The following is a 24,725-nucleotide window of genomic DNA, read 5'->3' on the forward strand; positions in this document are numbered from 1 at the left end:
ACATAATCCAAAAAAAACAAAATGACTCACACTGTTTCACTTGAAAATCCTGCTTTGCTGTTAGGATAAAAATTAACACATAACATTTCTTTGGTTAACTAACCAGTAATTCTATTTTATGTATATATTATAACTAGTGGCTGTAAATAAAACTTGATATAGTACTTGAAGAGACTTACAAGCTTGTAAGACAAAATGTTAGGCCTGTTTCTGTACAGACCTTCCAGCTAAGAATGGTTTTTACAGTGTTAAGAGACTGTGAATAAAAAAACCAGGACTTCCCTCTCTGTCCAGTGGTTGAGAATTTGCTTGCCAGTGCAGGGGACATGGGTTCAATGCCGCTAGGCAGCTAAGCCCATGCTTCACAGCTATTGTGGAGGAGGCAAATGGCAACCCACTCCAGTACTCTTGCCTGGAAAATCCCATGGACGGAGAAGCCTGGTAGGCTGCAGTCCATGGGGTCGCGAAGAGTTGGACACGACTGAGCGACTTCACTTTCACTTTTCACTTTCATGCATTGGAGAAGGAAATGGCAACCCACTCCAGTGTTCTTGTCTGGAGAATCCCAGGGACGGGGGAGCCTGGTGGGCTGCCATCTATAGGGTCGCACAGAGTCAGACACGACTGAAGAGACTTAGCAGCAGCAGCCACAACTATTGAACCTGTCTTCTAGAGCCCAGGAGCTACAACTACTGAAGCCTGCGCCCTAGAGCCCGTGCGCTGCAATAGAAGCCACAATGAGAAGCCTGTGCACTGAAATGAAGAGCAGCCCCCGAGCCCTGCAACTGGAGAAAGCCTGCACAAAGCAACAGAGTCCAAGCACAGCCATAAATAAATAAATAAATCTTAAAAAAAAAAAAAGGCGGAATAATATGTGGCAGAACCCTTATATTGCCCACAAAGCCTATTTGTAAACTTTATAGAAAAAGTTTGCTGAGTGCTGGGGCTTCCCTGGTGGCTCAGCTGGTAAAGAATCCACCTGTAATGCAGGAGACCTGGGTTTGATCCCTGGGTTGGGAAGATCCCCTGGAGAAGGGAACTGATACCTACTCCAGTATTCTGGCCTGGAGAATTTCATGGACTGTATAGTCCGTGGGGTCACGAAGAGTCAGACATGACTGAGCGACTTTCACACACAACAGAAGAAGGGCTTCCCGGGGCACTAGTGGTAAAGAACCTGACACAGGAGACAGGGTTCCATCCCTGGGTCACGAACATCCCCTGGAGGAGGGCATAGCAACCCACTCCAGTATTCTTACCTGGAGAATCCCATGGACAGAGGGACCTGGTGGCCTACAGTCCATGGGGTCACAAAGAGTTGGGCACGACTGAAGCAACATAGTAATTTGCCTTTTTTTTTTAAGGACTAACATTTATAAAGGGGCAAGTCTCAGAAAGTTTTTAGGCTAAAAATTGTAAAGTGAAATAGAAACCACTCTGGATATCTTCCTAATAAGGTCTAGAAAAAAAACAAGTGCATGTTTTAGAGCACTTAGGAAATGACTCCTCAGAGAACTTATGAACATCAATAATTTGGGCTATATACAGATATTAAATATCTCCATGGCACTTTGCAGTTTATAGGGTACTTACAAGCATATTAACTCAACCTGAGGCTCACAACATTCCTGTGAGGAACTGTAGGTCAGAAATGTCTATTAACTTTTATAAGAGGAAAGTGAAGTTTAGAGCTGTAAAGTGACCAATCCAAGATCAACAGCAGTAAGTGCCAGGATCAGATCTTGATCCCAGATCTTGAGACTCGACATGATATAATTTTCATAGGTCCACATTTCCATAATAATTTGCATCCTCCTTTTACCTTCAATTTGTGTATGAGTTTATCAAAAAAGAAAAAGAAAAATGCAATAAATCACAATGATAAACTTTCATTTGAGTTCACATATCAGATCAAAAGGAAATTCTCAAATCAGATTCTTTTCATGACATTTATCCTGATTGCAATCATCCTATAAAACTTAATTTTTCCTTAAATGAATTCAAAGACATGAAAACTTATAACTCTATATACTAAATATAAACTCCATCTCCTTAAAATATGATGATCTTATCAAGACTGTATGAATCTGCATATGGATAGACATATAGGACAATAAAATAGAACTGAAAATCTAGAAATAAATCAATATATTTATTTTCACTTGATTCTGAACAGGGATAACAAGAGAGTTCAATGGGGAAAGAATAGACTTTTCAATAAACAGTGCTGAGAAAACTAGATATATGCATAGAAAAGAAGAAAGTTGAACATTCCTGCCTAATACCTATACAAAAATTAACTCAAAATTAATCAAGGAGTAAAATATAAGAGCTGAAACTATAAAATTCTTAGAACAAAATATACATGGAAATCTTTATGATTAAGGACTAGGAGATAGTTTCTTAGATATGACACCTAAGTCAAAGGCAAACAAAAAGAAAAATAGAAGAACTTTGGTGCTTCAAAGGACATTATCAAGAAATTGAAAAGACAACCTACAGAATGGAAAAAAATTTTTGCAAATCACATATGCTATAATAGTTTAGTATACAGAATATTTTTTAAAAAACACTTCTAAAACAATAATAAAAAGGCAAATAACTGAACTCAAAAATGCACAATGCATTTGTGAAGACATTCTCCAAATTGTTAATGATAAGCCCAAGAAGATGTTCAACATTCTTAGTCATCAGGGAAATGCAAATCAAAACCACAGTGAGATATCACTTCACTGTATTACAATGTCTATAATGAACAAGACAAACATTAACAGGTGTAGCACAGGACATGAAGAAATTGGAACTCTCATTCATCACTGGTAGGAATGTAAAATGATGCAGGCTTTTTGGGCAAAAGTTTGACAGTTCCTCAAAATGTTAAACACAAAGTTACCATATGAACCAACAATTTCACTCCTAGGTGTACACTTGAGAGAGCTGAAAACATGACCACATAAAAATTGTACACAAATGTTCACAACAACATTATTCAGAAGAGCCAAAAAAGTGGAAACAACACAAATATCTATCAACTGATGAATGGAAGTAAATGTGGTATATCCATACAATGGAATATTATTTGACCAAAAAAAAAAAAAGAAATGAAGTACTGACACACACATAGCAACACGCGTGAATCTTGAAAACTTGGTGCTAAGTGAGAGGAGCCAACCACAAAGACCCATTATTGTATGATTCCATTTATGTGAAATGTTCAGAATAGGTGAATCCATAGAGACCCAAAGATTGAAAAAGGCTGGAAGGAGGAAGAAGAGGGATTGACAGCTGTCTGGGGTTTCTGTTCAAGGTGATGAAAATGTTTTGGAATTAAATACTTGTGATGTTTCACAACCTTGTGAACATACTAAAATCCACTGAGCTTTACTTTAAAAGGGTGAATTTCATGGTATGTGAATTATAAAGTATAAATCATAATAATTTTTAAATGAAATTCTTTAAGTTGTCCTATCAATATTGTTGTAATGTAAAGCCCTAACAAGGTTTTTGCAGGAGCCAATAAATATAAACAAGAGGATATTTCAAGGGAAAGTTAATATAGTTAAAGTGGCAAAATAATAGCATTAGTTCGTAAGTAGACTGGGAAAGTAAAAGTAAAAGTGAAGCTGAAAAAAAACCCAAGATTAATGAAAAAGTCTTCTAGATCCAGAACATGTTTAGGTGACAGCAGAGAAAAAAATAAATGAATTTCTTATTTAATAATTTTTCCCTTATTTGACTATAACCCTGAATCATAACACCTCAGAGGCATTTCTAGGGTGTATGTGTGTGTGTGTGTATTAGTTGCTCAGTTGTGTCAGACTCTTTGTGATCCCATGGAACTATAGCCCACCAGGCTTCTCTGTCCATGGGATTCCCAGCCAAGAATACTGGAGTGGGTTGCCATTTTCTTCTCCAGGGGATCTTCCCAAGCTAGGGATTGAATCCATGTCCCCTGCAATGCAGGCACATTCTTTACTGTCTGAGCCACCAGGTAAGCCCATTTCTAGGGTACATGAAGGTTTTAAAAATAGCATTATTATGACTCTATTTTACTTGCAGTTCAAGTAGATGAAACCAACCACCCAGTATTACACATTATTATATGAGGAAGCCAAGAAATATCCCTGGAGGCTCTTTCCTAATGCTTTGAAAGTTGAAAGTGAAGTCGCTCAGTTGTGTCCGACTCTTTGCGACCCCATGGACTGTAGCCCACCAGGCTCCTCCGTCCATGGGATTCTCCAGGCAAGAGTACTGGAGTAGGTTGCCATTTCCTTCTCCTAATGCTTTACCTGCTAGCTATTTTCATATTGAAAATGTCAACTATGTCAATTTTAAAGTGACATAATACAGCCGTATTTGTATCCCTCAGTCTAAACTCATGAAGAATTACTGTTAAGTACAAAAGCCAGTGTTTATTCCAGCTTACATTCTTACACTGTCTACAAGCCTTCTGGTTGGATGAGACTATTCCATTTTCTGGTTACCTACCCAGAAATTAAAATTTTAAAGGAAATTTTAATTTTTTATTTTAAAATGAAATTTAACTGAAGTTCAAGAATAATAATTTCTACCTCAAATCCCAGCCACAATGAATGAATAAGCCATTTACCAAAGAATTATGAAGGAACAAGATCCTCTCACATTAAACACAAGATGGAGAGAATGATATCATCTCTTGAGAGATTTCTGGAAAAGCCATTTTGCAAGAATGCTTTATGCAAATACCAGGACTTGTTGCTTTATAAGCAAAGGTCAGCATTCTCTTTAGCCTCCTCTTTGTGGGGTCAATGATCATACGGGATACATGCATAACGCTTTCATACATTCATTTTACTTAATCAGCACACCAACCCTACGACAGTAGAGACTAGGAATTATTACACTATTATCCATTTCACATTTTAGGAAGCAGGGGTTCAAAATAGAGAAGTGACTTGCCCAAAGTAACCAGGCTTGTAAGCCACACACTCAAAGCTGGATCTTCTAATATCAGATTTCACCTTCTTTCCACCGCATGCCCTACTTCTCCATGTGAGCCTTATCAAAGGCAGACTTACACATTCTACAATGAGAGGGATGACAGAATGAGAGGTAAGAAAGGGAAGTGGTGAGGAAACAGAAGGGAACGATGAGAGGGGAAAGAAGTGTTTTATTAGGAAATGAGTCTAACCATTCTCAATTGCCCCAAATGTCCCTTAAGTGGCAACAATGCTACAAGTTACCCTTCTCTGAATTAATTTTATGCCGCCGGTGTACAGCTACTGTTATTAGTCGAGAATCATGTTCGAGACTTACATGTCTAAAAGGAATTAAAGATCTGTCTCCTCCGAGTTTCTGACAGCTGAACCTAGCCCCTCCCACAGTGGTCCGTGGCCCCTAGGTCTCGGTCACATTTAATGCCTTAGGGGCCCGAAGAAACCATGAGATGTGGGGAAATGAAGGGACGAGTGTTTGGGTTTGGGGAAACGGGGAGGCTAAGGTTGGGCTAAGGAGAGGGGGAACCTGTGGTGGAACTGTGGTTGGGGGATGTGGGTTTTGTGGCTGAACTCGAAGGTGGGGTAGGAAACCAGGATCAGAGCTGACAGTCAGGGTGAAGTTAAAAGGTTCAGGAGACGATAAGGGGAGCTGAGGAGCTGACAGGACCAGAGAAAGACCTTGGAGAGTGCGAGGCTGGGTGGTCTGCGCGGCGCGAGGATGCTGAAGAGGCCCCTCTCAAATGTCTGTGATTGGATGCTCTCTTAGATCCCGCCTCCCCGGACCCCCTCCCTATAAGCCCCGCCCATGCCTCCGGGCGCGCGCCTGGGGAGCGGGGAGGGGGACCAAGCTGAAGAAGGGGGGAGGCGGGGGTGAAGAGGAGAGACTCGTGCACGCGCTCCACTCGCTGCGGGTGCGCGAGCAGCGCGCTCCCGCCACCCGCGTCGCCATCTTTTCCCCCTCAGTCTGTCTGTCTGCTGTTGGCTTTGTCCGTCTGCAGCGCCGCCCCTCGGCTCCCCACCACCGGCACGACCCGGAGCTGCCCTCTGCTCGCCGGGGCCCAGTCGCGGAGAGCCCCGGCCCGGCGGGCCCGAGCTGCGGCTTGGGGCCCATTGTCCGGCGGTCTGTCTGTCCGGAGGCGGGGCCCAGGGACCCGGAGCGCCGCGGAGCGCCGAGGCGCCGGGTAAAAAGACCCCCGACTCTTTCCATCCGGGACCAGGCTGAGGATGCAGGGGCTCCTCGCCCCCTCCCTTGGTCGCCGGCTGTTGGTCCTTTTGTCAGTCTGCGTCTGGGGAGGGGGCCAGGGGCTCATTCTGGCCTGGGGGGCGGGGGCCGTCCTGGCTCCGACTCTCCCCCTGCCACCGGCTCCCGCGACGCGGCCGGACCCGGCTGACTCCCCACCGCGGCCGTTCCTCTTTCCCGTCCCTCTGGCGATCTCGGGCGCGGGAGGGGTGTCCGCGCCGCCGCCCTCTCCGCGTGGGCCTAGGTCGGTCTCAGCCGGGCACCGCCGGGACGGCCCGGGCGACTGACAGGCTGGGCTGGACCTGGGGGAGGGAGAGGATGGGCGTGAGGGTGCCGACCCGGGTATCAGTCCGGAGCCGCCGTCTCCAGAAAGGCTTCTAAATTTAGATTTCTGAGAAGACTGTATTGTCTGAGCGTTTGTCTGAGCCGCCTCGGAAGCCCTCTGGCTCTTGGCTGATAATTCCCGGGAATCTACCTGTGCTCCTGCTTCAGGAAGCCAGAGGGACCGTCTCGGCTGAGTATACACAAGCTCCGGACCAAACAGAAGCGGGAACAGGGTGAACCGGGAGGCGGCTACGTGACCAGCTTTCTTGTCCTCTCCTTTTTGGCAGGTACAAACCACTGGGATTCAGGCGAGTTTACTTTGCTCCGTGGGAACTGCACCAGATCTGGAGGTGGGAGTGAACCCTCTTTTCTTAAAGCTTGGATTTCACCCATTTTTTTCCTTGCCGAAGTCTGTGGCGTGTCCTGGAACCTGCAGCCTAACACCTGTGAGAGATCAGGGACAGTGTTAAGAGGAGTTGTTGGCCTCCCTCCCAAGGATTCTTAACCTTGTACTAAAGATGGACAAAGTTGCCTCCCTTTTAAAATAGGATCTCTTGTAAACCTGAATCTCACCGGTTACCTTTCTTCCCATCCTCTTTTTCTTCCAGATGGTGATGTTCAGGCTATCCATTTACATTTTTGTGTGGGTTTCGGATTATGACTTGGGAACTGAGTCAGTGTTGAAAGTAAAACTGAGTTAGTGAACTTTAGGGCACTGTGTCTATGGAATTCTTTAGCTTTTACTGCTGTAAAACAATTGGCTAATCTCTGAGATCTTGTTGTGCAGTCAAGAATGTACCTCCAGTGCTAGATTTTTTAATTGTTAATTAATTAAATGACATTTATTTTCAAGAGTCCAAAACCCCACAGGCTTTCTTTTTTTTTGAGGGAGGTAAGAATATTTGCTTGTTTTCCCTTCAATCCCTCAGGTGTGAAGTCAGTCCCATTGGGTACCATCTGGTTGGTTCCTCATTTGACCACTAGGAGGACTGTGAGATGCAGTGGACACTGGAGATTTAAATATGCAAATACTGATCTCTGTTTCAGATTTGTAGCTTTAGTATTGTTTAGTATTTAGTATTGTTGCCTCACCAAGATGATCTGAATAGAGCCTGTCTCAAATTATTTGGCCTTCTTTTGAAGGATCTTTATTGCCTTTATCTCATAGTTTCAATTTCAGATCTTGATGGGAAGAAAATATAAATATTAGTTAAGATTTCGTTTCTTCCTTATACAATAGAGAGCTATTCCTCTGCAAATTTGGGGGGAAAAAATGATAGGCAACCTGCATTTCATTCAACTTTCTGTTTTGTGATTCCACAGACTTATAGAAAAAGACCCAAAGTGTAATATTCATTCACTGCTTCAGTTTATGACATAACTATTTGATTAAAAAGAAATCATCTAAACAAACAAAACTTAGAGAACACATTTCATTAACATTAGCACTCAGCATTCTACCTTAAAATTGATTTTTACTGTATACATTTGGAGTTTGTTTTTTTTTTTTAATTAAAGGTCTGAAAAAGAACTGTGTTTGATATGCAGATATGATAGAAGACTGCCTGAAAGCTGCTTCCTTTGCCACTTCCTGTGGAGGCCTGTCTTTGCCATTTGCGGTTTCTTTCTTCTTTTGGTAAGGGGAGGCAGGATCTGATTACAGGTCTGAGGTCCTTTCTAGCTACATAGAGGAGTTAGTTGGCATAACAGGAGGCAAGTCTTCACTAACTTGAGTGCAGAGTATAGATGGTAGTAAGTAACCTCTTATAATGCCTCTTAAGGCAGTAAACTACAATTTTATATTTGCTTATTCAGTGTGAGTACAATTTGAGAAGGCAGGAACTGAAAGAAAAGTTCGAGGGTGATCAGGTCCACATTCTTATCTTTGGTAGGAAAGAGAATATCTCTCTTTTCAATCTATGTCTGTTTATTCACTCTGTCTTTCAAAGAAAATTCACAGCTTCCTCTACTAATCCATTTCAGACTCTCTAACAACACTTAATGCTGGGAAAGCCTTTCTTATAACTAACCAGGAACTGTAGGCGTAAGTATCTGTTTCCTCCTATTTCAGGGAAGCAGGTGCATGTCTCTGCAACACTCCTCATTTGGGGACTTTTTCTCTTTGTTCTTCCCACTCTTTGCTACACAAAGGCTGGATTGAGAAGAGGCACTACAGTTATTAACTTTGACCGCCACCTGGGAGCATGTGAGCAGGGCCAGGTTGATACTTCACACTGGGGTATTGAATTAGTACTCAACAATGTGGACGGCGCCCAGCTCTTCTGGTGAAAGCCCATCTTCAGCATTGGAAGTCTGATTTGCTTTAGTGCCCTGTCATCCACAGTGCCTGGCACTGTGCCTACATCACTAGTAGAGGCTCTACTTCCCATGTTTTCATTGACAGGTGCCCAAGAGTTTTGAGATATTTCCTGTTTCACAGGAATGTGGTGCCTTTGTCCCCTCCAGGAGAGATAACCTCTTGAAAAAAACATCTGGAGGCTCCCACTGGTGCAGATTGCAGGGCTTGACTTCCAGAGGGCATGTGACATGTGAGCTGCCACCCTTTTGAGCTTCCTTTGCTTCCTTTTACAGTTTGTGGGGTGAGCCCACAGTGTGTCTAACGCTGGTTGCCTGAGTTTTTCACTTTCCTTTCTACCCTGTGACCTTGAACATGATTACTTAACAGTATTCTGGATTCCACAAGTGGATTTAGAGTGAAATTCTCTAAATCCTTTAGAGTCCCATCTCAAACTTCTTGGGACCTTAATGTTATGCCAGAGATTTATTCATTTCTCTCTTTAAGTAGTACAGTAATTTATAAATGGTGAGTTTTATATGCTCAAAAACTATTTTAAAAAGTCTTTTATCTTTTAATTGTGTATAATTTCCAGGCTGAATGACACATGCTAACATTATCCTTTTTATTGTAGGTCGGCACCTTGCAAGGAGGTGGTAACATCCAGTCGTGAAACTGGGAAAAGCCAGAGCTCTTGGATCAGGAAAACATGTCCCGTCGGAAACAGACAAATCCAAATAAAGTTCACTGTGAGTATGGGACTTTTCTCTTCTAAAACCTGGGAATGCTGAGGGTTGGAATGGAAGAGTAATCTGAATTTAGGTGATTGGCTCACACTAATTCTTGAAGCAAAAAAGAGTCAAAGGTGTCAAATGTGATGGATTTAAAGTGTGTCTGTGCTAGGCGAAGTCTTGGAAACCTGTCTTAGGAATAGGTGTTCTTGATTCATCCTTAGTATTCACATTAACAGACATTTATAGGGTTCCTACTCTGTGCAAAGCTTTGTGCTAGATGCCAAGGCTATAAAACAATAAAATGATATGTAAGACTAAAATGTAGCCACAGATATATAGAGAGGTAGATGAGCATATAGCAAGATAATCTATGCTAAGTGTCAAATAAGGATGCTGTACACTGTGTGTACTACAGAAGGTAAGAGGAGGGAGAGAACTCCATGGACTGAAGTAGCGAGGGAATGCTTGATGGAAGAGGCCCCACAACATGACTTTGAATTGGGCTTTAGAAAGTAGAAGGTGGGTTTTTTTAAAACAGAGGAAAGGAGAGTTTTGTAAAATCAGGTAGGGGAAACTGCATGAGCAAAGATACAAAGAGGGAATGCACATGATATGTTCAGGGAACAAGGAGACTTTGTATGAAGCAGAAGTTTCATTTGTTCAGAAACCACAGACCATGAGGTTGGAGATGTTTAACTCTACATTGCAGAGGCCTGAAGGCCAGGCCAAGTTCATACTTCATTGTGACCGTAAGGAGATACTGTAAGGTTTTTAAACAGGGAGAGTGGAGTGACATTTAAATTACAAAGTAGTGTGCGGGATGGATCACATGAAGGAGAGACTGATAACAGAAAACAGCTGTGCTTTACTGCCTTGCATTATTTCTCATCAGGTTCATATCTTTGTTTTAGTTCAGTAATTGGATTATAAACTTCTGGAGGGCAGACACTATGTCCCATATATAATTACTGCTATCCCTTTCAACTTTTAGCACTGCTCAGATTTGTTGTTTACTTACCAAGTCATATCCAACTATTTTGTGACCCCATGGACTGTAGCCCGCCAGGATCCTCTGTCCATGGGATTTCCCAGACAAGAATACTGGTGTGGGTTGCCATTTCCTCCTCCAGGGTAACTTCCTGACTTAGGGATCGAACCCATCTCCTGCTTGGCAGGTGGATTTTGTTTTTACCACTGAGCCATCAGGGAAGCAGCACTCCTTAGAGTGGGTGTTCAAAAGGGCCTTATTAAATGAGCATTGACATATTTATGCAGATTTGAGACAATTAACCAATTTCCTTTGTTCTGAGCAGATAAACATCTTCATTCAAACGTAAAAAAGAGACAAATAGCCCCCTATTGTTATGGAGGACTGACTAAAGCACAGCAACATTTGAAGGGAATTCAGCATTAGAACATTTGAAAGATTTTTTTTTTAAGGAAAGAAATCCTACATTTGAGAGGTTAGGTTAGTCAAGGAGTTAAAAGGACTAAAATTTATTAAAAAGATACTGTATGCCAAACAGTGTGTACCTTATTTTATTTTATTGGGTAATTTCAAGAGTAGGAGAGAAAACCATAGGTACGGAGGAATTAAGAGGACTTCAGTATGTTATAGATTAAATGAGATTAGGGTGGTAAACATTCATATACAATTAATTCTTCTATTCAAGTCCCAGAAGAGTTGTATAAAACAGAGCAAGTTTGGATGCTTCTCAGAGTGTATTTTATAGTAAGTGGATCTGGAAGGCTGCTTAATATAAAAGTGAGTGGTTCAGAAACAATTAGAAGTTGTTTCTGAACAATTAGAAATTGTTCAGAAGCAATTTAGAAATTGCTGCCAAAACAGTGAAATTTAGTGGCCCTAAATGTGAGGATTGTCAAGAGAGACAGGATGAAGTGTCTGTAGCATAGGTAATTGAACACAGAAGTTCAGGATTGTCTTCTCTGCTCTGGTTTGAAGATGAATATTGATAAAGATACAGATGTTTCGCCAAGAAGGCAGGGTAGGAAAAGGAACTCTTAGTAAAGTGATGAGTTCACAAATAAGGCAGTCACTGGAGTTGGGATTTACCTGTAAAAGCCACCTGTCCAAAGAGACTTGGAGGAATGTAGCTCACAGAGATGATATATGACTGTGATCAGTCCAGGGGAGCCAGTAAATGCTTGTGTGGCAGATTCCTACACCCACATAGCATAAATCCATAGCCGCATCTCTTCCCACCATAGTCACTCAAAGCCAGGGTGAGCTGCTGCTGGAGTTGGAACACGCCATAGAGAAGAAGGGAATACCATATCCACGGCTGCAGAAATGCAGTTTTCTAGAGTTGAGCTAGTGAATATCGTAGTACAGTGGTGGAACGGGTAGGACTTTGCAAGCTCTGCACTGGTAACCATTAAGAGGGCTATGAACAGCAAGGTTCGGGTGCAACTAAAAAGCAGACCTTCAGGGAGGGGCTGTTTTCAGTGAGACCTTTGGGCAGGAAATTGTGAATGCATCTCACACGATGGACTAAGAAAGAAGAAAGACCCTGAGATTTGCTAGTCTCTCGGAACCTTCTGCTTATTTACTATTTTGGGACTAAAGCTGATCCTCCCTTTTTTGAAAGCTCATTTTCTCATTGCCCATGATAATAATGACAAGTGGAAGTTAGTAATTTCAGTCTTCTGACCACGTGAGCCTTCTATCCCCTTGCAGCAAAATAGAACCAATCAAATATATTGAATTTAATGCCTCTCCTCTATTTAAAGTAAATGGAATGGATTCAGGTTCTGGGAGGAAGGAAGGTCTGCAGAAGCTTTGCTTAAATGTCAAAGCCAATCGGCATTTGAGCAGAGTAATGGCTGAGCTCCATCAGATCTGCCTTCTGGGAAGAAGAGGATTGTGTGGCATGAAGCTCAAAGCCCGCCTAAAAGAATATATTAAGAATTGCACTGCTGTAGCCCAGCAGCATCTGTCAGATCTACTTTAGAAGCCAACGGGCAGGATGCTCTGGCATATACTTGGCTTTTCTCAGGACTGTCTCTGGATCTAAATTATCGTCATGATCTCTCCTTCTCCCAGAAACATCTAGGCACTCTTTATGTTTTGCCCAGTTGGTTAATAGACTTGATGCAGAGCTTTGGAATAGAAGTCCAGAATTATTGTTAGTTACAGAGGAACTGCTGATAGCTTGAGATCTCTGTTAGATCTCTTCCCTCCCTTCTTCCTCATCTCACCCCCTTCTGAGTACAAACTTCTGTAAACTGTTTCTAGAGTGGTTTCGAATACAGTCCTTTGCACACTTTCATTTGATGTGTTTATACCAAGCAAACCACTTAAATAAAGGAAAACTATTTCTTAAGAGACTTTTGTTTTCAAACTATATATGAGACTGAAAACTTCCAACTTCAATTAGTTTTTTAACTTTTACAGAGAAGTAGGAAAAAAGGCTTTAAAGTCCCTCATCTTCTAAAAAGTGCAATTTGTTTTGTCTTTATTCATTGTCAGCATCCTTGTAAGATAATGGTTCTGTTCCCAACATGTAGCACCTCAGTTACGGAGACTGTCAGCTAGAAAAAGAATCCTAAGCACCTCACTCCTAACACTAACTTATTTTATTTTGAATTCGACATCTGCTCTCCTAGAAAATGTCTCAACTGCTATACTTGATTTCATTCCACCAGACATTGCATTTATTTAACTGCACCAAAGACTCAAGAAAGAGAATTGTAAAATCTTTTTCTTTCTAGTAACTTTCATCTCAGGCTTCTCATCTGTTCTACAGACTTGCTTGTGTGACTTTATTCTTATCTGGTCTAAAAAACCTTAGCCAGATCAGACCAACAGTATCTAGATTTCATACCATAAAATGAGAGGTAGCACCTTGCTTTTTACTGTTGAGCTTAGATGACTTTTTCTCAACTATCAATAGACAAATAAATATCCATGTTAATTAAATAAGATGGTTACTTTACATTGATATCTAAAACCAGAGGATTTTTTTAACCTACTCCAATAGTCTCAAGACAGAAGGAAATAATAATTCTACACTGTAAAAGCAGGCAATTGTGTAACACTTCTTAATCACTAGTATCTGTATAGATCATATTATACCTGAGTTAATATGACATACTTTTAGCAAGTATCACTACCTTCTTATGAAAGAATCCTTTTTAATAGTTTTTATATAGTTTGCTTTATGCTGATATTTAAAATAGGAATATCCCTGAGGAGTAAAGTTTACCTTAGCCTTTTTCCCAAGTCAGGAGTGGAATAAAATATGGGACCATAGCTTTTCTTTCCAAACTGCCAAAGGAAAGAATAACAGAATTAATATAGCCCAACTATCCAAGGTGAGAATGCTCCCAAAAGTCCTGGATAGGATGGCTGTATTATACAGACTCTTCTCTGTTCTGTGAAGGCCTAAATATTTAGATAACGTCAAGAGAAGTAAAATATTAGCCCAGGTTAATGGAGACTAGACTGAATTACTAGCTGATCTTAAAAAGTACATATCCTTTTAGATGTCCTTCGAATCCAGTGGTGATTCCCCATTAAGAAAGGAGGGGAAAGTATAGATTCTTGGTGTGTTAAAAACCTAGCTGGTTTCTAGATAGGCTTCTTTAGAGATGTCTTTGATGCGGATGGTCTGCCCTTGATAATTATATGCTAGTACATAACTTATTCCTTAGTGTCATACCTGCCACGGCCACCAGGTCCAAAAACATGCATTTACCCAGAGTTCATTAACTGTTCCAGTTGGCCATGGTCTTGTGGTTACAGAGGAACCAACAAGGAGAAATTCAATATTTTACTCCTACAGAGAGGAAAGAGGAGGCACTGTAACAAAGAATTCATTTTTTGCTGTCCCTTGCTATAATTTATACCCAGTGTGTCATCCTGAATATTATGAAAGTTGACGTGAAGCAGCTTATTTTTCCTTTACTTGAGGGCTGTGTATCTAGAAGTGCACGTAGACTTTCAGCATCTCTGTTCCCACTCATAGCGTCATTCAGAGTAGCATAATATCACTCTAAGCCAGGCATGGTAACTCATCACATGGCGTCAGAACCGGAAAATGATGGTTCCTTCCGTCATTACTGGCCTTGAGAATATTATTTTGATATTTGCATTGTGTATATCAGTTTCTCCTAGAAGGAAAGTAACACTGACGGTAGGATCAGAGCTATTCTTATCACACAAAGACAACCATTTGTTTTTGGTAAAATCACTCTAATGAACCACTTAAAGTTCTGTTTACAACTATGCTAGAAAGGAGTCGAAAAATATAGTTATTAAGGGTTGGATAGACTGGAGTTTGAATCTTTGTTTCCACCATAGATCTTAGTTTTTCTCCCAAGTAAAATATGGATAGTAATTCCCACAACAAAGACTCTTGCAGAGAATTAAGGTGAAGTAGCAACTATAAAGGAGGAGAAGGGGGCAAAAGAGGATGAGATAGTTGGATGGCATCACTGACTCAACAGGCATGAGTTTGAGCAAACTCTGGGAGATGACGAAGGACAGGGAAGCCTGGAGTGCTTCAGTTCATGGGATCGCAAAGAGTCAAACACGACCTAGCGACTGAACAACAAAGCAACTATAAAGCACCTAACACAGCCTGGAACTTGGAAGTGCCAAATAATCACTATTATTGGCATTCAGCACTTAACATATAGGACATGTTCACTGAATATTTGCTGAACAAATACCTGAGTGAATCACACAAAGCCCGTGTGTGTTCTCAATCGCTCAGTCATGTCCAACTCTTTGCGACCCCATGAACTGGAGCCCACCAGGCTCCTCTGTTCATGGAATTATCCAAGCAAGAATACTGGAGTGGGTTGCCATTTCCTCCTCTAGGGGATCTACCTGGCCCAGGGATTAAACCTGAGTCTCCTGTGGCTTCCTGCATTGGCAGGCGGGTTCGTTACCACTGAGCCACCTGGGAAGTCATACTTCACATCAGTTTTTTCACTGCCCGAAGACTAGTTGTTCAAGTCATTTGACCAGGTTATTTCTCCTAAATCATTGTATCAGCCTCAGAATCTGAGCCTGTTTAATTTCCCTTTTCTCTTCATTAAGAAAGCACCGGGCCTATTGTCAGACATTTCACTAGGGCTTTTATTATTCTTCCTTGGTGGCTGTAGTTTCCACTCTGACTGAGATAATGGAAACCTTGAGAAACCCAATTCTTTTTTTTCCTTATGCCTGGCCTCTTGGAAATAAAAGAGCACTTAAATGTTAACTCTTCAATAACCACACAGACACCAGGCGGAGTTCCTTGGGATAAATGCACAATCAAGGATGGTTCCAGGGCTTTTGGATACTCCATACAAAGAGAAAAACCATACTAAACCAAGAGACTAGATGAAATATTATCCTGTTGTGAACTGGTTGGCATGTTTCGGAAGTTTGTTCCTCAGCAGAAGTGGATTCACATATTATCCATTTTCCTTTTAATCAATCATTCTACCAGTTTTTTATTTGCTTGTGACTAATTTTTATAGATGTGAGAGAGTTAAGAGAAAACTTCCATAGTATGTCTTGTAAGGAGAATGGATGAAAGATGGAGTCAGAGATACTATTTTTAGATGGATCATTTGAAGCATTTGTTTACATAGTCAGAAGTTGGCAGTCAGGGCCATGTCACTAATACACTAAGATTCGAAATTATGCCCAGATTTGTCACCCTATCTTCATCCCATCGCTTTGCCTCCTCTTGTCTCTGTCTCTCCATTCCTGATGGAACGTTATAATAGCAATTTATCACCTCTAAAAGGAGTCAAGAGTAGGAGGATTTAAGAGAAGCAAATGCTGCTTTCTAGAGCATCTGGCTTCTTGCCCAGGAGGAGTAGCTGTGCCCAGAAACCACTGGAGGCCACCAGCTGACTTGGAGATGAATGACCCCACCACAGGGTACCTGCCTGTCTCCTACCTTTGAATGGTCTGCCTTTCCAACCAGCTTGCCTGGGGATGTACCGCCCAGCTGGTGGCCTGACTATTTTTCCTTGTGACCACCAGGGGATCAAGTATTTGCTGGGCTAGAAGAGCAAGCCCGCCAGGCGATGATGAAAACTGATTTTCCTGGAGACCTTGGCAGTCAGCGACAAGCTATCCAACAACTAAGAGATCAGGACTCCAGTAGCAGTGAGTTCTGCACCTTCTGGTAATGACTCAGGGCAATGGGAGAAGAATTATCAGAGTGTGTGTGCTCTGGGGATTGTGCATGGGGGTTGGGAGGAAGACCTGAAGGAGATTTTTGGATCCTCAGTGTTCCCACAGGTGTTTTAAGGTATATGGGCATATGCTTGTTCAGAGAGATAACAGGTTTGACATTATGTTTTTGTTTTTTTTAAAAACTCAAGGACTGCAGTACTTGGCATAGTGCCATACATAGATAGGTTCGTGATAACTCTGATAAGGGCATAGGGATGTTTAGGGATGTTTAGTATGCAAGGAGCCCCTGGGCTAGATCAAATGAGAAGAAAAAAAAAAATCCCTGTCCTTTAGAATCTATTTATTCATAATTAATAAAATATAAGCATGGTATTCTTGAAAGTTTTGCTTGAGGACCCAGTTTTAATGCTCTGTAAGAGGATTTGCTTGTTAGTGAGATTACATAGCATATAAACTGCTAATGTGGAGGTCTTTACACCCCACGTCCTGAGTAGATCCCTTTGATTAAGAGATTGAAAAGACAGTGGCTGGTAACTGGTTGAACCTCAGGGATCATCTGTTCCATGACTTGCTTGAACAAATAAACTTTGAGATGTATTATTTTCTAGGATGATACCCTCACTTTACTAATTTGATCCTTCTGATATTGGTTGTTATTAGTATCAATTCAGATTGACATTTCTGATTTTTCTCCACATTTGGGGTTGGAAAGGAAAGAAGAGGGAGAGAGTTCTGCACTCTTCTACGTACATTTTCTATTTAAACTAACATGTTAGCAATGAAAAGTAATTTAGCAAGTCATTGCTCAGGTACAGAAAAATAAACCCAAATATTTCTAGAAAATCTGTGGGAGCCACCAGTTTTAGTAGTAGGTGGGAATGCCAAATCTATAGAGGTCTGGTAGGTTTCCATTCTGGAAAAGTTGTATCATCCCTTTACATGGCAGACTTTTTTTTTTTTTAACCTTTCTAGTACATATATTTGAATTTTTGAGAAATTACAAAAAGTGTTTGATACAGTATTGTCTTAGACTACAAGTATTCTAAATAAGCTGATGAGAAAACATTGTATCATTTAATCTATGCCAATCCTTATTTACTGAAGTGGATTCAAACTAAACCTTGGGACTGAGGAGTAGTGCACGTGTACTACAGATCTTTCCAGGGCTCAAATCCAGGCCACTAACCAAGTGGGATATCTAACAGAGACACAAGTAACTACCAGCAGGTGACATGGGTAGATTTTCTTTGGAAGAAAGGGAATGTGACCAGTTTTGCCCAGTTACTGGTAGACTTAGAAATTACTTAAGGCATAGTAGAAGATAAGCGTCGTTAGTTAAGAAAGCCGAGTCCCACTGCCGATGCAGAGAGCCTGGTGAAGCTCCATCCTGTATTCTTCTCACTGACATTCAGGCCCAGGAGTCCAAGACCCAGGTGGTGTTGGGACGGGACTAGAGTCTGACAGCTTCCCCAGGTTTGGCTTCCTCTCGGGATCTTCAATGTACTAGCACTTTTTTTTCCCCTTTCAGAAAGAACTCCTTACATTACTACGTTTAAAAAAAATTTTCTTTTCCTATTTTATAATAGAGAGGAAAAAAAAATCAGCTCACACAAACCTTGCAGATCCCCAGCCACAGGCAGACCTCTGCACAGCCACATCCTACGCCTAAACTAAAACAAACTCAATTCTTACTTCAGTCATGAGAAATGATGTTTCATCCCGAAGTAAAGAATATCCTGTTGCCTCCAGTTAAGCATTCAGTTATCCATCAGATAATCCAAGGAACCACCAGGAGTAATGGAGTTATTTAGCCTAGACTGCTGAGTTCCTAGCAGGGTGATGACACCATGAGTCAAACACCACTGCAGAATGCCAGAGGTTGGTTGCTGTACTAATTCTTGCACTGTCCTGAGCAGCTTTTCCCCTAGAAAGTGACATTTTTACCTAATTTCTTACTACCTCCTTTATTGATAAAAAGAAAGAAAAACTTGGTGTTTCTACAAGTGCACCTTGGGGTTTGTTGGGAGAGAAAAGACTAGTGGGTCTCAGAATAGAACAGAGTATATGGAGAAACTGCAGCGAGGTTAGGGACAAAAGTAAGTAATAAGATCAGTGATAAGTGTTGGTAAGTTGGAAGTGGTGTGTTGTCGGAATAAGCATGGTGTGAGGTGCATGGGAGGTGTGATTTGAAGTGTGAGATATTTGGGAACCGTGTGTAAGAAGTTATTGCTTTTTTGATAATATACAAGGCCTAATAACCATTTTCCAATGCAGTTTTACCAATTTTCTCTTTTGTGTATATATGACAATATAAGGAACAGTGAGAGCTGGCTTCCACTTAACATGATTTGTACTCAAAAAAAGCTCTGATACCAGCTATATTGTGGAAGATCTGGGGGTGTTTTCCATTTTAGCTGCAAACTCTTGGGTGGAAAGCAACACAAGATGCACTCATGCAAAATCAGAACCAGTGACCAGTTTGTGTGTTCCAGGTGACAGTGAGGGAGATGAAGAGGAGACCACACAAGATGAAGTCTCTTCCCATACGTCAGAGGAAGATGGAGGAGTGGTCAAAGTGGAAAAAGAGTTAGAAAATGCAGAACAGCCTGTTGGTGGAAAGAAAGTAGTAGAGCATGAGGCAAGTGACAAATGGCTCCTGAGTGTGGGCACCCCTTCCCCTTCTGTTCTGTCCAGATGCCTCTCTTCCACCTGAAGGCACTCTCGCCTCTGAGGGTCTCCCGGGTTTTCAGACGTAGCCTCTCTTCTTTCACAGCACCAGGTACCCAACCCTCAGGCACACAGTTCTCATCACACCCAGCCTTCCTTTTCCACCCACCCACATATCACTTTACCCACACGCAGCTCCTGCTCCCAAAGCTCCCCACTTCTTTCCGGCAGAATGTCCATCTTTGTAAAACTATTAGCTGACTTGCTGAGATGTACTCTTGAATACACTTGCAAATTTCAGTCACAGTGTTAAATGAGGTGCCATCTTTTCACTAAATTGTCTCTTGAGGATTCTTGCAAGAGGCATGGCAGGAGGGAAAGCTAGTTTTCTCCCTACAGAGTTTACCTTAGGGTGGAAAATTAGATAAGCTCTCTGGAGTAATTCTATGTCTTCATGGCAGGAAGCCTTGGAAAAAATGAAGATGGGAACAAATTTAATTCCCTTTCCCCTGTCACTCTCCTTTGACCCATGATGGGAACCTGAGAATAATGGATGATAAGAGGTTGTGTTCCTTTTAACAGGATACCCTTTTAAAAGAAGCAGGGGCAGGGAAGAGACTGGTAAACCATCTTAGTGAATTGCCTACTTGTTGTGTTGCAGGTCACGGAGAATTTGCATTCTGACCCGTTACTTGGACTCTGCCAGTGTCCCCTCTGCCAGCTCGACTGTGGGAGTCGGGAGCAGCTGATTGCTCACGTGTACCAGGTATGGTTTGGGGAGCCACATGCTCTGGAAAACAGGCGCCAGTGACTTGTTTAGCCTTTGCCTCCAACCCCAGAAAGAACCTTGGGTTGTTTTTGCTTCCACCCAGATTCCACTCTTAGAGAATAAGTAGGATACATTGAGTGAATATGTTCTGGGTTCCCAGGCAGACATTGTGAAAATTAAGTATCATTTTTTCCCTAAAGTAATTAATGTATATTTTATATAGTGAGAGAGAAATGGGCTTTGTTTTAAAGAAGAAAAAAGTGAATTAACAGATGTTTCTGAAAGACTGGAGAAAGTTAGTGTAAACCAACACATCAGAACAAGACAACCGTCCAGTTGCAGAACACATGTGTCATGATTTGTAGTGAACAGGCATCAGCACACATGGCAGCCTGGGTTTTACCATAAAGATCACTGGTTCATGAGGGGAAGCATTTCTTCAGAAGACTGACACTGAAAGATGGAAGGAAAGGCTGTGCATTTAAATACCTTTTGGGTACCAGTCTTCCCAGCCAGCTTCTAGACTTGGCCTTCAGTGCTCCTTTAAAGTGTACTTGTTGGGCTTCCCTGGTGGCTCAAGATGGTAAAGTGCATTTGTACCTACACAGCATGGGGCAGACAGACCATGAGAAATTATCCTGAGCAAAAATTCTTCTCTGGCTCTGAAGAGGAATGTGGCATCTCATTGTTCCCCAAGCCAGCCCCACATCCCAGAACAGAGTCAGAACTCAAATCAGTGAAATCTGAGCAGTGGTGTGGATGGCCTCGCCCTTCTGAAGGCCCTTTAACATGAGCCTGTTCCTTTTCTGGATGCTAAATAGGGAGAAGAGTTCTTGTTCTAAGACTAAGAGGAATGTTTCCCAGAAAGTAGTTTTTCAGTGGGTAGAACTTGTCCTGGAGCTGGTGTGAGTTGACAGATGAGGCTCTCTTTTCCAGCACACTGCAGCCGTGGTGAGCGCCAAGAGCTACATGTGTCCCGTCTGTGGCCGGGCCCTCAGCTCCCCAGGGTCACTGGGTCGCCACCTCTTAATCCACTCGGAGGACCAGCGGTCGAACTGTGCTGTGTGTGGAGCCCGTTTCACTAGCCATGCCACATTTAACAGGTGAGCCGGGCACCTAAACCTCTATGCTGGGAGCAGATAACTGGGTGTGGGTTCTCCTTTCCCAGTCAAAGACTTGGCGTTGCAAAGGCAACTGACTCTTGACTCTGGAAATACAAGGAAGGAGGCTAGTAAATATGTCCATTCCGTTAAAACACCCCCAAAGGGAAATGAATTCTCGTGTCTTTCCTCGATCAGAATATCTTCATCTGGAAAGAGACGTGGGAAGTCCAAGAACCTTCATGATAAAGCTTGGAGAAAGAAGTTAGAGAGGCCATGAGGACCCTCACAGGAGGACAGTCTCCACCGTGTCCAGGAAGACTGGGGCTGTGTGCACTGTCCGCACCGTTTGCTAGTTACTGTACAAGGCAGGGTCGGGCAGGGGGAGGTGAAGCCAGTGGACCGGACCTCCCCTACAGCAGCTGCCACCTCAAGGAGGACTGCCCTGCACAACTCCTAAAGACACCATCAGTTTGGCTTGAACAGGACTGCACATCATAAGGGCTCCTCCTCTGATTTCTGGTGCTTGCTGTGGCAGTTGGCTCAGTCCCTAACTCCAGGTGGGCTTCAAGATTTGGTAGACACCCTGGCCCAGAGAAGGGCAAGAGTGGAAAGGTGGAGTAGGTCTCCCAAGTACTCAAACTGACCCCTAGTGGTGAACTTGGAGTGACTGGCCTGGCAGAACAGAAGAAATCAGGGCCTTGTTAGACCATGGCATTAACTGTACAAAATTTTTGCTTTCCAGTGAGAAACTCCCTGAAGTCCTTAATGTGGAATCCCTACCACCAGCCCACAGTGAAGGCCCCTCCAGTGCCGAGGGGAAGGACATTGCCTTTACTCCTCCAGTGTACCCTGCTGGAATTCTGCTTGTATGCAACAACTGTGCTGCCTACCGGAAGCTGCTGGAAGCCCAGACCCCCAGCGTCCGCAAATGGGCCTTGCGTCGGCAGAATGAGCCTTTGGAAGTCCGGCTGCAGCGACTGGAACGAGAGCGCACAGCCAAGAAGAGCCGGCGGGACAATGAGACCCCCGAGGAGCGGGAGGTGAGGCGCATGAGGGACCGAGAAGCCAAGCGCCTGCAGCGCATGCAGGAGACGGATGAGCAGCGGGCACGCCGGCTGCAACGAGATCGGGAGGCCATGAGGCTGAAGCGAGCCAACGAGACCCCTGAGAAGCGGCAGGCCCGGCTCATCCGGGAGCGGGAGGCCAAGCGGCTCAAGAGGAGGCTGGAGAAAATGGACATGATGTTACGAGCTCAGTTTGGCCAGGACCCTTCTGCCATGGCAGCCTTAGCAGCCGAAATGAACTTCTTCCAGCTACCTGTGAGTGGGGTGGAGTTGGACAGCCAACTCCTGGGCAAGATGGCCTTTGAAGAGCAGAACAGCAGCTCTCTGCACTGAAGCCACACCCTCCTGCCTGCCTTCCCCACTCACCACCCACCCAAGCCCACAGGGATCCGCACTCAGTCACCCTCAGATTCTGTCCTTGAGGCGGAGGCAGGCCCGGGTTTGTTGCAGGTGGACCTGCATACCCCTTGCATGTGGGAGCAGGATGATGGAGTCAGGAGGGACCTGGCTCCAGGCAGCTGTGGACGAGGGAGCAGGCACTCCAGACACTTCAACTCTCCAGCCCACTGCTGCAAGGTCTGCGCGTGGGACTGTGGGGTCCCGGTGCGGCCCACGGAGTTACGAGGGCAAATAAATTAATTTTATCTTTACTGACCTTTCCTGCTCTTCTCTTGATTTCATTCTAGCAAATGAAGTGATCTAAGACCTGGATGGAAGTTTTCAGGCAGGAACTTCCAGTGATTGTCTTTTTCCAAGGGAGGGTGCTCCTCCACTTAGGCTCTCCAAGCACAGATCCCTTACCTGGCCCTTCACAAGTTAATGACAACACCGAGAAAGAACCGATGCCGGCTTTGTGAGGGTCCATGCCCACAACCCTAATGAGCCTCGCCTGTGGTCCCAAGAGCTATTTCAACCTAGCTTTCCTTTTCCAAACTCAGAAGTAGACACCTTTCCTCATGACTGGGGCTTCCCTGATAGTTCAGTTGGTAAAGAATCCGCCTGCAATGCAGGAGACCCCAGTTCGATTCCTGGGTTGGGAAGATCTGCTGGAGAAGGGATAGCCCACTCCAGTATTCTTGGACTTCCCTTGTGGCTCAGCTGGTAAAGAATCCACCTGCAGTGGGAAACCTGGGTTCGATCCCTGGGTTGGGAAGATCCCCTAGAGAAGGAAAAGCTACCCACTCCAGTATTCTGGCCTGGAGAATTCCACGGACTGTATAGTCCCTGGGGTCGCAGAGTCAGACGTGACTGAGCAATACTGAGCACACATTTTCCAAACTCAGAAGCAGACACCTTTCCTCATGACTGGCACTTGCTAAAGAGGATGTAGTATTTAGACTAGGTACCAACTACTTTGCCCAGCAGAATTCAGTCTGCCAAACTTAAAATTCTACCCTAGACAGCAGTCATTTGCATTTAGGGATACAGTCATAAAAACAGCTGTAATATTAAGGTACATAGTGCCAGGGAACTCAATATTTGAGAGAAGAGGTAACAGCTTATCTTTTTATGTAGTCCCCAGAGCCAAGGTAGGATAATAAAACCCACTGAGGAAAATTCAGAGTTAAGGTGATACCGAGAGCTCAAGTCAGTAGCGGTCAAGACCGGAACAAAATGACTACTCTGGCAGTTTGTATGTCTGCCAAACCATGGAGGAGACAAGAGCTGAGGTCATTTCTAAAAAGCCGCCTATGATGGTACACAAAAAGCACAAAACTTTCCTTAGCCTGCACCAAAGGTTGTGTACAGTTTAGATAATTATAGATCCTGAGGTCCAGAAGGAAGTGCCCTAGTTAAGTTGTAGCCAGAAAAATAACTATGCCAGGAATGTGGACCTCTTCCAATATCATAACAAGGAAACTTGGACTCCTCCCTGACCTCTGTAGGTTCAAGGCTACTTAAAAGAGTGTTAACTGACCCCCCACCAAACTAGGGTTAATTCCTACCAGGCTGGCTAAAATACTTGTTTTGAAAAATTTTAATAAGCCTATTACAAAGTACTGGACATTTTAAAGAAAATACTTGAGCCGAATGGCTTCCTCACAGAGCCCCACACTGGAAGTTCTACCTGGGATGTTTCAAAAATGGTTGAGCGCTCATTATGTGTCAAAGATTGTTCTGAGCACTTTCATGGATTATCTCATTTAATTTTTACAACAAACTATGAGTTAACATAAACTCAGGAATTAGGTGCCTGGATTTAACATTCTGTACCGCTAATTACTGCTGTGTAACTTTGGGCACATACTTAAACCTCTTCATTTTCCCACCCACAAAATGGAAATAATAGTACTAGCAACAAGTAACTGTTAATACATAATGCACGTAGATTTTGTGGCACACGCCAAGTGCTCAATAAATGTGAGTAACTATTATGTATCTTGAGTGTT

General features: G+C 43.0%; 1 protein-coding gene and 1 non-coding gene across 10 annotated transcripts; both read left to right on the forward strand.

Annotated features, from left to right (window-relative positions):
- Positions 1-5,920: 5,920 nt before the first annotated feature.
- On the forward strand, positions 5,921-22,985 carry ZNF821 (zinc finger protein 821). Of its 9 annotated transcripts, XR_009491159.1 has the most exons (10): positions 6,070-6,157; positions 6,828-6,890; positions 8,059-8,176; positions 9,471-9,585; positions 16,577-16,702; positions 19,225-19,370; positions 20,061-20,165; positions 21,105-21,271; positions 21,467-21,828; positions 22,014-22,099. XR_009491159.1 is itself a non-coding variant. In XM_005218638.5 (9 exons), exons 4-9 carry the CDS (start codon positions 9,546-9,548, stop codon positions 22,666-22,668), a joined length of 1,239 nt encoding a protein of 412 aa, XP_005218695.1. In that variant the 5' UTR covers positions 6,070-6,157; positions 6,828-6,890; positions 8,059-8,176; positions 9,471-9,545; the 3' UTR covers positions 22,669-22,985.
- On the forward strand, positions 6,207-6,284 carry MIR2328 (microRNA mir-2328). Its single transcript, NR_031389.1, has one exon. It is a non-coding gene; the product is annotated as a microRNA mir-2328 (primary transcript).
- Positions 22,986-24,725: the final 1,740 nt, after the last annotated feature.

This window comes from Bos taurus, chromosome 18, assembly GCF_002263795.3.
Source record: "Bos taurus isolate L1 Dominette 01449 registration number 42190680 breed Hereford chromosome 18, ARS-UCD2.0, whole genome shotgun sequence".
Classification (NCBI taxonomy): domain Eukaryota; kingdom Metazoa; phylum Chordata; class Mammalia; order Artiodactyla; family Bovidae; genus Bos; species Bos taurus.